Genomic DNA, 14,472 nt, shown 5'->3' on the forward strand with positions numbered 1-14,472 from the left:
GAGCAGGCTCTTCCTTATGTTCCAAAATGTCTATGGCACAAAGCAGACGTCAGCCCATAACCTACTTTTTCTTCACAGCTTTCTTAAAAGCCCCTCAAGTCAAACACAAGTTCATAAATGTTAAGACACAAGGAAGAAAGTATGCCACCAACCTGAGGCATCACATGTCAACGTATACGTATATGCATCTATGGTCAAATGACAATAAGATTGGCACATGTACAAGCTCAAGTTTGTAATGTTTATATAGTTCCATAATAGTTGAAGTAAGTTCTGTATGTCTAAATGCAAATACTGAGCACCTGTCTTTTTACTTGAAGGATAGATTGAGATACAAATTCTACAAGTAGCTGCTTTATCACAATTATACTATTAGCTTACAGGTGGGCAGAAGTAACAGTGATCATCATTTTGGCTATGTGTGCAGGGAATATAAAAGCTTTGGTTTAAAGTGATTCTGATAATACAGATTGTGAATACAAACAAGGAGTCATCAGGCATAGGGAATAACAGTACTCACTGACTAGATGCCTTTGCCGTTATAAACTAAAGTATCATACTACTATCAATTAAAATGCATAATTATGAAAAATATGAAGACTTACATGAGACTGTATACAGGCAACAAATAAAAATGTATTCTTTTCTTTACTCTAGCTATGACTCCTCCCTCAACTTTCTGAGACTGAACCATGTCTGCTCTATCACCAAGAGAAGATTCTCTAGACTCCCCTGAGAGCTCATCACCATCTACAGCTCTGACAGGTGAGTATGGAGAGATGGTTGGCCCTGATACTTTCCACCTCTATTATGGCATACCATCCAGACCATGGCAGAAGTCAAAGCAAAGCTAAAGCAACTATGAAGTAGGAACAGTGGCTTCACAGCACGCCTTCTCAGCCAACCAAAAAGAGGTATAAGACAATTTCCTTTTGAATACTTGGTAAGCTAAGGAAGCTTGTTTTCATAATGTCTGGAAGAATTTCTATTCCAAAGAGCTCATGAAGAACTATGCAAAATCAATTATTTTCTATTTCAGAATTATATATAAGCTATTATACACACACACAAATTCAATTTTAATCTACTTTTACCAACCAAAAGCTTGGCAATTTACAATAAATATCTTCATTAAACAATCACTTGTACTAGCTACTTGTGGAAAATATGCTGGCGTTCCTACCTGAAGACAATTACACTCACCCACATCAGTAGGTCATACACTTTTCAGTTGTTCTTCTAAGAACGGAGACTAATCTAGTTGAACATTCATACCTTTCCCTCCTTCCCAGCCCTGCCCCAACTCCCACGTGCACACAGACAGACAGACAGACACACACACACACACACACACACACACACACACACAGTCTCTCTCTTCACAGAAAAGTAAGAGTTTTTAGTCAAAATGTTAATTAAAAGTAAGGATCAGAACTGCTATCCCTGGATTCCTTGCACATTGCCCTAAGTCTCATTGCCTTAACATTTGTAAACCATTTAAATCACCTCTTTAGGGCAAAATCAACCATTCTAGCCCTGCTATGAAAATCATCACTGAACCATGATATACAAAGAATTTGGACAGTGCCAATGTGACTGACAGTCAAGTTACCAACCTGCAAAAAAATTTGCTATGTCTCTTTAGAATTAGAATACCTCTTTCTATCCTTATCATAGGCATTCAGGTCTAGTGGAGACTGCACTTTGTCTATCATAGACTAACGCTAATGTTTCTCTTCTAACATATATAGATGTAAAATATGTACATATATATATGTAAAATAAAAAGAGGTAGAAAAGGGTAGGAGGAAGCAGGCATTAAGAAAGATTTAAGGGTCAATATACAGTCCCAAGGCCAAATGAACTCTTGAAGCCTACTGATTTTGGAAAAACCTTCATTTCGGTGGGTAACTTGAATTATTATTGATATAAAATAAAATTAAGGCATACAGAGAAAAAGGCACTACCAAAAATGAAGAATTAAATTGCTTTTCATTAACAGTTAATCAATCTTAAAATTCAAATAAATATGAACATTACATCTGTAAAAAGGCCAAACTTAATATAAAATAATGAGGTCTCAAGACACTGTCCTGATCCTGGCATATGTAACACTGTTGACAGGATTCAATTTCTATCAAATGTTTTGGGCATTTTAATAGTTTAGACTAAAAAAAAAATTTATTTTCTCTGTGAAAGAAAAAGCAGCGAAAAAAACCTATGGAATTTATGCCCCTCATCACAGGAATTGAGTAGGTACTGAACTTTTATATAAGAGGGAGTTCTGAGAAAGAGGCCACCTGACCCTAGAGGGTCCCTCCAATTTGGGGTACTTTTAATCTCTGTTAATGACATTTTAGTTTGTAACAGCCAGATTACCCAAAATTGCTTTCCCCTCATTTCATAAAAAACAACAGCATTTTAAAACATAACTGCTGGGGGCACCTAGGTGGGTTAGCTGGTAAAGTGTCCAACTCTTGATTTCTGATTCGATTTCAACTCAGGCCGTGATCTCATAGTTTGTGAGTTCCAGCCCCACGATGGGCTACGTACTGACAGTGCGGAGCCCGCTTGGGAAGCTTGCTCTCTCCTCTCTCTGCCCCTCTCCCACTCCCTCTCTCTCAAAATAAATAAGTAAACATTTAAAGAAAAAAGAATTTAAAAAAATCAGTGCTAAACTTTCAGAGTTAGGGTATGCCATAAAATAAGAATCCATTTGCCCATGTTTCCTCCTAGACTGTGACCTACTTAAGGGATAAGTTAATCTAGTACCTGACATAATAAACCACAATTATTGAATAAGCAAGTGAAAAAGACTCACCCTCTTTAAAAGAAATTGATAGATTCCTATATTTGATTGACACCAGGTGACTGTGTATCCAGCTACTGGTCTCTAGACCCCAAATGAAACCATTGGCACAGAGCTCTTCTGTGGGTCAATCTGCATCTGATGAACACCTTGGCTTTTGCACCCAAGCTTGGTCATCCCTATAAACTATTCAGATTTGATTTTCTTAGTGTCTTCACATATCTTATAACAATTCCATCTCAGAAGTACTACAGACCACACCTGACATATATAAAAGCTAAAGCAGCAGAGAGCTATTAACGAAATAATTCCACCTTCTTCATGTACTTTCTATTGGTAATAAAATAAAGCCTCCCTCATGTGAAAGCCAATTCAAGTTTTCATTTTCTTTTGTATTTCTGTCTATGCATTAACATTCCAATCTCATAGAAATTATGTAAGGTTGACTGCCTTTGAGAACTTTCTAAGGCATTTTCAAGTTAGAAACATGTTTTATAAATGAGAAAAATTGAAAAATTTTCAAGATATTCATACTGAAAATTTCAAAGTCTGTATACTTTTAAATACATTTTAAAGAATTACCATCAAAATTTCCGTTAGTCATTGTGATGTTTTTTAACCCTTTTATTCAGTACAGTTTGTTTGCAATGTAAAAGATCTTGTATTTGGTCCAAGCCTAAGTCATGCCATTTTGAATCTCTCAAGGCCTACGTAGAAAGATATTTCCTGAAAAGCACATATAAGACTGCTAGTGAATCTTCTCCAGCACCAAAAAGTCTGCCACTATCAAAGCAGAACACATTTTAAAGGCACAAAGTCAGCAGTCTGGCCATTTTCCAGCCTCAGCAAAGAAATATTACAGTATAGAAGAATCAGTTGTGCATTTAAAAAACAAAATACATTGAGTCATCTTTAAAAGTTCAAATTTCATTTGTTGATCCATACCATTATTAGAAAGAAAAAATTGGAGTGTTATATTTAACTGCCCCTAATGGGGGGGGGGGGCGAGGTTCTTTTCAATTTTTTTTTTTTTTAATTTACTTTTGGTCTTTCACACCTCATCCCACTTCAAGCTTTTTTGTTCTAGTAGTTTTTGTATAATATATTAACTTTTATTGTGGTTTTGGTACCTTTACAACTTGTTTGAAATAAATTCACATCACATTTTATATAGCAATTCTGTAAACTATTAGTCTATTTTAAAGTCTTTACATAAAGAACGATACTTTCCCACATTTTCCTTATAAAACAAAGGTCTTCTGCAGCAGTGTTAAAGCAGTAATTTCTTTTCAGGTGAATTTATTTTCTATGGCACTTAGAGAAGAAAAAAGAGACTGAAGAAAGCAAATGATTTTGCTTTGGGTTTCACAGTCCCCCAAGATTTCTCTCTAAAGAGCATCTGTCTCATATTCTACACTGCTGGTTACCCTGACAGACCAAAAATGAGCCCAAAGGAAATCAAGACTACACAAGACAAAGGAATGAAGGAAAAGCCCACTGGTCCAGATACCATCTTGCTCAAGCAGAAGAGATGCCTTCACTCATAAAAGATAAAGAAATTATAATAGATCCACATCCTTGGTTACTATGTTTATAGCACAAGATTTGGCAGTTGATTTTCCAGGGGAAGGGCCACTAATTCATAGTCTTCTTTGTAAGCTGCTTCCTTTGATTATGAGCGTATGGAAGAAACTTTGACAAGCATATTTGTGCTTTGACTTTTTTCTCAGCCTAGCTAGTGGTATTTCAAATATTCCTACAGAAAATGCCAGATAGGACCTTGATATAGGAAACCAAGATCTACCTATCTTCAGAAACAAAGTAATTTAAAAGAGTCCCTAGAAGAGCATACCTTTAAGCAGAAAATAAAATACCAGAGCTCCTTATGAACCCTATAAAAGGCAACACATTTAGGGCCTCCAAAAAGACTATTTTCTAACCTTTAAAAATAAAGCACTTAGCACTTGCTTTAATATGCTGAAAAAATCGCAAGTAGCCAAATTACTGATGTTATTGATATTTTTCAGTAGCATAAGTCCATTAGAGCTAATGGGAGTTTCCCAGCTGCCTCTTTCCACTGGATGCCCTTGCTCTTAGGGGATACGCTGTACTAGAAATACCTTAAACCTTCCCATAAAATAGTTAATACTCTTTTCTGATATGCTTTGCTTTTCTCACAATTATGAACTGACTTTTGAGGAAAGAATACATACAGATGGCTGGGTTTAACAGGTTCTGTGTTTAAATTCATTTTGTTTCTACAATGGAAGGTACTGGTTTTGGTGTAATATGCAGCTGGTAAGGAAAGGATTGCTATTTGATGTTTGTTGAGATCGCTCACCCTTGACTTAAAGTAGTGGTATCTGCTCTTGTAAAACCCTCATTATGCACTGTGCATCACTTTCTCTCTGAAATTTACTTTTTGCAAGGACCCTGCTCTGCAAATGGCTGTTTTCAGTTTATAACTGGGGCTGGTCTTTGCATCAGGGTTCTCAACTTCAGCACTTTTAACATTTTGGGCAGGATAGTTCTTTACTTGGGGAACAGGGTTGCTGTACTTGTATTGTACAGTGTAGTTTGTTTGGCAGCATCCCTGGCTTTGGGACACCAGATGCCACTAACATCCTTCTAGTTGTGACAGGAAAAATCATCTCTGGGCACTGCCAAATGCAAAGCAAAAGTAACCTCATCTGACACGTGAGAACCACTATTTTACATGGTAACTATTTTTTGGTGCTTTAGTATTCTGTGATCCCAAGAACAAGGATTTTATCTCATGACACTAGCTGTAACACGATACTCCAAGTTAAATTCTTAGTTCCCAAAGAATGTTATCCATGGGGAATCAGGAGCTAGAAATAGGGAAATACAGTATACATGATTTTGATTATTTCTTTTTTCCCTTAATTTTGGGACTGTCTACCTCTGATAAAGAACACAGTTGCAAATATACTAAACAATATTTAGTTCTTCTTTTCCTTATTTCTTTTGACTGGCAAATGTGGTTTCATCTGCTCGCATGCTGATATAGAGCAATCTTTTTTTGCCGTTTAATTTGGATTTGCTCACTGACTTCCCATATCTGCTTTAAACTAAAATAGTACCGTTTTTTTTGTTTTTTTGTTTTTTTTTAAGCAGAAAGCTATCCCTCAAGGTTTACAGATTCCAGTAACATGGATCTATTATAGTGTATTTGCTTATTATACTGGTTAGAATTAACAAATAAACATACCTCTTAGAGATTCATATTTTCTATCGAGATTCCTACTGAGCAAAAAGCTTGGTAGACAGAGGTTAGGATCTAAAGAATACAGATATAAGAAGGAACCTATATTCTTTAAGTTGAGTACCTACCCTAAACTCAAGTTTAGGGCTCAACCCCACAAATGAGGATCTATTTTAAATACTATCACTAAAAACTACAAATCATACATCATTTTCTTCTCCTTGTTTTTCATGTCTCCCCATCACCACGAATCAATCGGTCAGTGACGCAGGGAAAGACTCTACAATCTTTAGGTATTTTAAATGATTTGTTTGTACTAAAAAGAGTGACTATGTACTAAAGTGCTTTTATCTCTCTGAACCACATCAGTACATTATAAAAAATTAAAAAAAAAAAAAAAAAGGAGTTTCAAGTTCTTGAAAGGGAAAAAAAAGATTAAATATAAAAAATTTAGGTTACTATTATTAAACAAACTTAACCAAGAATCAAGAGAAATACTTTCCCTCTTGTCTTTTTCTCCCCATCTCTCTTTTTTATAAAAAAGAAAAGTGCAGTCAGAGAGAAGGTGAATGAATTGATGGGAGCTGGGTAGAGGCACAGTAGAGGTACCGGCTGCTAGTGATAATGCACAAACATGTGCCTTAATAGTTCATCAGCTGAAGGTCTCAGTTTGGCCTCTATAAAGATCCGTTTGAGGAAATCTCGAGTATAGTCTGAGACATGAGGTGGCAGCTTTGGGTTTGTTGGCTGAGTGGCAATTTTAAAGATGGCAGCCATAGCTTCAAATTCTGCCCAAGGAGGCTTTTCAGTTAGCATTTCCACCACAGTACAGCCCACACTCCTAGAAAAAAAAATTACACAAACAGTATCACCATGAAGGAAAGTCACTTAATGACACGAGAAACAGGACTGAAGTCCATATACATTTAAATACAACTTGACCTCAAGTTTAAAGTTTCATTGAAGGATTATAATTATATAAAACTAAAATTTAAAGGTAAAATCAATGAAAATAAACCACAATAAGGGCTAATTCAAATGGTTAGGCAGAGAACATTATTAATTTTATAATTTTTGCTTGCTATTATGTAATTCTCTAACCTGATTATTAAATATTACTTTTGTCTTACAAAGGACACAAACATTAGAAATTCTGTTTGCCTTGGGGCACCTGTGTGGCTCAGTTGGTTAAGCGCTGGACTTCAGTTCAGGTCATGATCTCACAGTTCATGAGTTTGAGCACCACATCAGACTCTGTGCTGACAGCTCAGAGCCTGGAGCCTGTTTTGGATTCCATGCCTCCCTCTCTCTCTGCCCCTCCCTCACTTGTGCTCTGTCTCTCAAAAATAAACATACATTAAAAAAAATCTTTTTAATAAAAATAAAAAGAATAAAAAAAAAAAAGAAACTATTTGCCTTTAGGTGCCTAAAATGATTAATCTATTAAACACTTTTCTCAGTGAGAAATAGAAAATAACCATTTTATGTTCTCACTTAAAATTATTAAAAAACTAAAGATTAACTGAATTACAAGATACTAGCAAAAAAGGTTAATAACTTTCAAAGATCTTCAGGGAAATAAAATGAAAGTAGTTTTCTAATGCTGAAATCTGCTTTAGATGAAATCCTGTCTAAAGAAAGGAAAACAGGTTCAAAAACTCCTTTTGTTTAATTATTAAGCCACAAAGAAGCAAAATGAAGGGGCACCTGGGTGGCTCAGTCAGTTGGGTGTCCAGCTTCGGCTCAGGTCATGATCTCATAGCTTGTGAGTTTGAGCCCCGCATTGGGCTCTGTGCTGACAGCCCAGAGCCTGGAGCCTGCTTCAGATTCTGTGTCTCCCTCTCTCTCTCTCTCTGCCCCTCCCCCGCTCACACTCTGTCTCTCTCTCCTTCAAAAATAAATAAACATTAAAAAAAAAAAAAAGCAAAATGAAAATGACAGTAATCCTTGTAATCCTGATATCTGATTTTTAAAAAAAAATTTTAACGTTTCTTTATTATTGAGAGACAGAGCATGAGCATGAGCATGGGAGGGGCCCAGAGAGGGGGAGACACAGAATCCAAAGCAGGTTCCAGGCTCTGAGCTGTGAGCACAGAGCCCGATGTGGGGCTTGAACCCACAAACAGTGCGATCATGACCTGAGCCGAAGTCCAGCGCTTAATGACTGAGTCACCCAGGCACCCTTCCTGACATCTGATTTAAAAGTACAAAAGATTATCTAAGTCTGGCTCAGTAATTTCCATTTTAGGTGGAATTATGTAAGAAGGTAAGTGTTTTCAGGCAAAACTAGCATCAAAACCTACCAGATGTCTGCTTTTCTGCCATAGCCTTCTCCACTAATTACTTCAGGGCTCATCCAGTATGGTGTGCCTGTGACAGACTTCATCCCTGTCCCCGAAAGACAAATGGTTTGAAGGCGTTTGCTGGCCCCAAAATCTCCCAGTTTGACGTTGCCTGTTGAATCTCGCAGAATATTTGCACCTAAAAATACAAAAACATCCTCAATTCACTATTTTTATTGGCTGTTTAAAAATTTTTTTTCATTTTTTTTTTTAATGTTTATTTATTTTTGAGACAATGCGAGAGACAGAGTGCAAGCAGCAGAGGGGCAGACAGAGGGAGACACAGAATCCGAAATGGGCTCCAGGCCCTGAGCTGTCAGCCCAGAGCTGGACACGGGGCTCAAACTCACAAACCGTGAGACCATAACCCGAGCCGAAGTCGGACACTTAACCGACTGAGCCACTTCGGCACCCCTAAAATTTTTAAAAAAACAATGGTAGAGAATTACTTAGTAGACTCTTCAGTGTGTCTCCAAAATTAGGCTGCTTTTCGTCTTCCGAGCAGTACCTGGCATGATGCCAGTCACACAGCCAGGGCTCATTAAGGACTTACTGCACAAACACTGAATTTTTAGAGTCAGCTCTGTACACTTCAGGAACTAAAAAGCTTCGCCCACTGAAAAGGACTGGAGTGTGTGGGAGGCGAGGATGACAAAGAAAAAGGAGGAAAGAGTTAAGAATGTGAAGCTCAGAGAAGGATGCAGAAAGCAACAGCAGGCTTTTGGCCCCAGTTTCTCTGAAACAAAGCGAGAAGCCCATGCTACAGCTTCTTTCCCTGAGGAGCTAGCTCCTCCTCAGGGACTTCCTGGGGGACCTTCATAATCAACAATTTCTAGCACTTTCCCCACTACTATAATTTAATGTTAGTTGTCCCACATTTTACAGTTTTTCTTAGTACTTACTGGGTTTTGTTTTATACTAATTTTATTTCTCAATTTCTATAAGTTAGCTTTGAGCTGTTTTAAAATTTCACTTTTACAATAAACTTCTAATTGTATTTACTATAAATTGCTCTTGCTCGTGGGGCGTGAGATAGTGTTTGCTGAGTTCCACACTGAAAGTTACTCTTCCCCCGTTTCCATACCGCACTCTTTGGAAGAAGCTCACTATGCACAATCCCCAGTTAAGGTGCTCAAGGCTGACCAGCTACATAAATTATTTGTAATTATTCTGCAAGGGACATTTGTCTCCTCTCTCCCATTTATTCATTCAACCCTTCATTTATATAAATACACATATTTTCTTTTGTGTATAAATACACATATTTATTTTATACTCTGAGTTATACTCAAATATGGCATCATGTTTTTGCTCAGGTTGTTCCAGCTTTGACCATTGGGAGCTCTTTGTATTGGCTCCTGTATCCCTTGGCCATACCCTGAATCACTGTGTTCTTGTTTGTTTTGGGTTTTGTGGGTATTTAAAAGCATTTTCTTACTTTCTGGCACTAAAAGGTGCTCCCGGCTCAACTTGTGTATTTCCTGCACCAGTCCTAGAATCAGTCATTCCTCCAAGGAGCCCTGGTTCCTTTTAGTGGAGAATGGTATCAGAAATCAAGATCTAGGTGCTATGTTAATTTATTCTTATTCTTTATTCTTCCCTTTATCATTTTAAAATTCAATCTTTCTTTGGGGATTGTAGATCTGGTTTCTGTCTTATATAAATTATTTCTATTCTCATTTTTAGCTTCTTCAATACACATGTTCTTTTTTTTGTTGTTAATTTTTTTTTTTTAATGTTCGTGAAAGAGAGACAAAGCATGAGCAGAGAAGGGGCAGAGAGAGAGGGAGACACAGAATCTGAAGAAGGCTCTAGGATCTGAGCTGTCAGCACAGGGTCTGATGCAGGGCTCAAACTAACAAACCGTGAGATCATGACCTGAGCTGAAGTCAGACACTTAACCGACTGAGCCACCCAGGCACCCCCATAACATGTTCTTAAATAAGCAATTTATTATATTAACATATCTGTTCTAATCTTTAAGCTTTACTTCAATTTTCATTTTTTAAGTCTTCCATTACCTTAACTATATTTTATATTAAAAAAAAAACCTCCTTATTTGTCCTTTTATCCTTTTTTTTTAATGGCCTCTAAGAAGGAGAGTGAACAGTAGAGAAAATATGCATTATAGAAGAGAGAGAATGTAAACTGTGCATTCCCCACCATGGACTTCCGTACTTGTCTTTCTGTTCTCCCAGCAAACTCCCCAGCTAGTCAGCAATGACTCCCCAGAGCCTCTCTCCAGGGGAGGGTCCAGGATCCATTCTCTATATGCCATGAGATTAAGCGTGCTATAAGGACACCAGTGATCCTCAAAAACAGCACACTGCCTATTTAACATCTCCCACCGCTCAAAACTTGCAGAGATATTCTGTCAAAAAAGCCACTCCCTATAAAATGCTTAGCCAGAGGAAGGACAACAAACCAGCCAGCTTTTACTGTCAATGAGATGGGAAGAACAACCCCAGGCAGGTCACAGACTGGGGGAGCCATGGACACAGACTGGGAAAGCCATGGAGTAACCACTAATGACGAACCAATGTCCATTCTTATGAACGCTGAGGAGAAACTGTGTAGCCAAGCTACCAAAATAACTTTGCAACTTTTTAAAGCTAATTTTAAGTACATTAGAAGTAGGCTTTTAAGGAGACTTTTCAAACACACAAAAGCATACACAAGAATATAGTACCCACAATCTTTCCCCACCAGTATGTATACTGCTAGCTACTCCCCCTCATATTATCTGAAGCAAATTCAACACACCAGGATCAACAAATAGTTTAGTACCTATCTTTAAAATATAAACTCTCATCACACCTAAGAGGATGGACAGTAACTCTTTAATATTATTAAATATATGCTATTTTTAACATCAAAAAAAATCAGAATCCAAATAAGGTCCATACATTGAGACTCACTGATCTATCTTTTAAGTCTTTCCTAATCTAAAGTTCCCTCCAATCCCTTTTTTTCCTTTGTAATTTATGAACAATCTGAACTGTTTGCCTATAGCTTCCTTATGGTCCAGATCTTGCTGTCTCCATCCCAAGGAGTCATTCTACATATGCATCTGTGCTATATGTGTTCTATAATTCGTAGCTGAATCTAGAGGCTTGATCAGATTCAGGTTCAGTTTTGCTTTTTTTTTTTGCAGAACCACCTACATGGATGATGATGTATTATTCTACAAATAGGAAGTACATAATGCTGGACTGGCTTTGTTTTAGTGATGTCAGCAACTGTTCATATTTAGTGCTTACATCTATTAATTCCTTAGTGGTTGCAAAATGATACTATTCTATTATTCTTTTCTCATTTGTTAGCCAACACACTTCTATAAAGATGTTTCCTTTCATCCACTATTTGGTCCTCTGTAGTATAGTTTGTAACAGAAAAGCAGAATAAAGGAACCCGATTATAAAATAATGAGCTGGTTCCTAGCAACAATGATCAATTCGTTTTTATCCTAAGTTTCATTATGAACTCATGGATTTAAACTTTAAGAGCAACCAACTATCTCTCCTTTTCCCTCATCATTTAAAAATTGCACAATTAAAAAAAATAAAAGTAAAAATAAAAACTGCACATTATAAAAACTTGGGAAATACAGAAAGTAAAACGTATGAAAAGAAAACAACTATCACTCATCCTGCCATTTTGAAATACTCACTGTTAATTATATGGAAATTGTTCTCCTGGGTTGTACTTTAATCTTGCAAACTTGAGATCACATTGCATATCCAGTTTTATATCTTGCTTTTCTCTTATCAACCTATTTGCCCTGTAATGCTTTTAAATCTGCTTGCTTCCAGCCTCCTCATTTACTGGAATGGCAAGGTTAGAAGAGGACCCACTGAGGGGTAGTTGCCCTCAGGTCCTCTACCTTTCCTCATTGTGAAAACTAAAGAGAAACTGGCTTGAATAGAAGTGATTCCTAATAGAATAATTTGCAATCAAAGAATCTCCCTACGTGGTTCTTGAAGCTATCAGGTTTTGTACTTGACAACTGAGGTGAAAGACTATTTCTTTTTAGATCAGTAGGCAGGTACTCGTCCTCCCAGACACACTAGCAAGCTCCACTCCATACCAGCGATCTGGCTCGGGCATTCTGAAGCAGATTCTACTCTGTCACCAGAAACGTGTTAGGAGTGTTCCGTTTGGCCTGAATATGGCCATATTTATGATGTAACATATACCAGAAAGAAACTAAATACCCGATAGCTCAAAAAAGTCCCCAGAAAAACCAATAAAAATGTGTTTTTATTATTCACAGTTGACCTTTGAACTACACAAGGGTTAGGGGCACCCCTTGCCCCGGCACAGTTGAACATCCACGTAAAACTTTTGATTCCTCCAAAATTTAACTACTAACAGCCTACTGTTGACTGGAAACCTTACTGATAACATGAAGAGTTAACACATATTCTGCATATTAAATGTATTATATACTGTATTCTTACAATAAAGTAAACTACAGAAAAGAAAATGTTAAGAAAATCATAAGTAAAATACATTCACAGTACCACAGTTTATAAAAAGAAATTCACGAATAGGTGGACCCACACAGTTCAAACCTGTGTTGTTCAAGGATCAACTGCACATGTGTGTGTGTTTCTTACTGACCGATTAAATAAAGTGATCTTTAAATGTGGGCCACAACCCAGTGTTTACAGAATCAGACCTCTGGATACGCTATGCAGTACAAAGTTGTAGGCACTCTCATAATTTGAAACATCTCTGCCAACTGCTTTTGTCTCACATCATGCACTTCCTTTACGTACCTGCTCCCTGAAAACAGTTGGGTTTCTGAGTTTTAAAAAGAGAGTTTAACTGAGTTACAGATTATCAAAGCTCATCTTGGGCTCTCTTCTTCCCTCTTCTTACGCTCTCCCTAGATAGTGACACCTACCCCCATGGCTTTAAATATGATCTCAACATAAAGCATATCACCATCACAGCTAATTTGAGTGTTTCCTAAATATATGTCTTAAGCATATTATATAAAGTAACTCATTTATAATTCTTACAAAATTCCTATGAGTTGGACACTATTATTATCCTCCTTAAAAATGAGGAACTAAGGCATAGAGAGATTATATGTCTTGACCAAGGTCACAATGATGCCCAAATTTGCACCAGGTCATCTGGTGTCAGAGCCCCTACTCTCAACTGCTATACTCTAATGCCTATGTTCTATATATGTATGTTCCCCTGTATGAAAGGTCTCATTTTTATGATCACTTGAACTTTATTGATTCTGGAACCATGACAGATGAGCTATCCACTTGTGAAGACCTGAACATCAGTCAGAATATCGATAGAGTCAGCAAAAAAGCAGAATTGCTTTCCTAAGATATTTTAAAGGTAGATGTATTAATTTAAATGTTAAATTTCTTAAATCATATCACCTGTTTCATTTAGATTCACAAAAAAAATAACTGTATGCTTAAAAAATACTTCATCACTTACCTTTGATATCTCTATGAACAATCATATTACTGTGCAAATAGTGTACGCCCTCCAGAATCTGACGGGTGTATTTCCTAGTCACATTCTCAGTAAGAGCTCCATATGCTTTTAGTTGGTCCTTAATTGAACCCTAAAAGGGAAAAAAACAAAAAAACAAAAAAAAAAACTATGGTATGGTTTGAAATGAAAACCACTATTAAATATTTTTAAAAGGATCTTTAGTTCATGACTAGGAGGCTTTAGTTGGAGAGTACATTAAGGACATTATATGCCATCTAATTAACATAAATTCTACTACATTTCCTGACTCAAACCCTGGAAGAGTATGGTCACAGCTGAAAGAAGCCTTTTAAAAGTATTTTTTGACTGATGCCCTTGTTTCCATGACTATGTTGGTTCTAACGATCTCCTGTTCTTGCAATTGTGTTTTTTAGAATCTTCCTTTTTTGGGAGGGCAGGGTGCCTGGCTAACTCAGTTGGTTAAGCTTCTGACTCTTGATTTCAGCTCAGGTCATGATCTCACAGTCTGCTGGATTGAGCCCTGCATTGGGCTCTACACTCACTGTGCAGAACCTCTTGGGATTCTCTCTCTCCCTCTCTCTCTGTTCCTCCCCCAATCATGCTCT

General features: G+C 37.1%; 1 protein-coding gene across 1 annotated transcript in view; it reads right to left on the reverse strand.

Annotated features, from left to right (window-relative positions):
* Positions 1-3,296: 3,296 nt before the first annotated feature.
* Positions 3,297-14,472, reverse strand: part of MAP3K2 (mitogen-activated protein kinase kinase kinase 2) — a 94,418-nt gene continuing 83,242 nt past the window's right edge. Inside the window, exons 15-17 of the mRNA XM_047082656.1 lie at positions 13,847-13,976; positions 8,339-8,516; positions 3,297-6,876 (exon numbers count right to left, since the gene is read on the reverse strand). Of these exons, the coding sequence (XP_046938612.1) occupies positions 6,651-6,876; positions 8,339-8,516; positions 13,847-13,976 (534 nt within the window). The 3' untranslated portion in view covers positions 3,297-6,650. The remainder of the gene's footprint in view (positions 6,877-8,338; positions 8,517-13,846; positions 13,977-14,472) is intronic.

The sequence above is a fragment of the Lynx rufus genome, unplaced genomic scaffold, assembly GCF_022079265.1.
Source record: "Lynx rufus isolate CCGP_SWC_20201006 ecotype Redwood Valley unplaced genomic scaffold, mLynRuf1.p SCAF_2, whole genome shotgun sequence".
In the NCBI taxonomy this organism is placed as follows: Eukaryota; Metazoa; Chordata; class Mammalia; order Carnivora; family Felidae; genus Lynx; species Lynx rufus.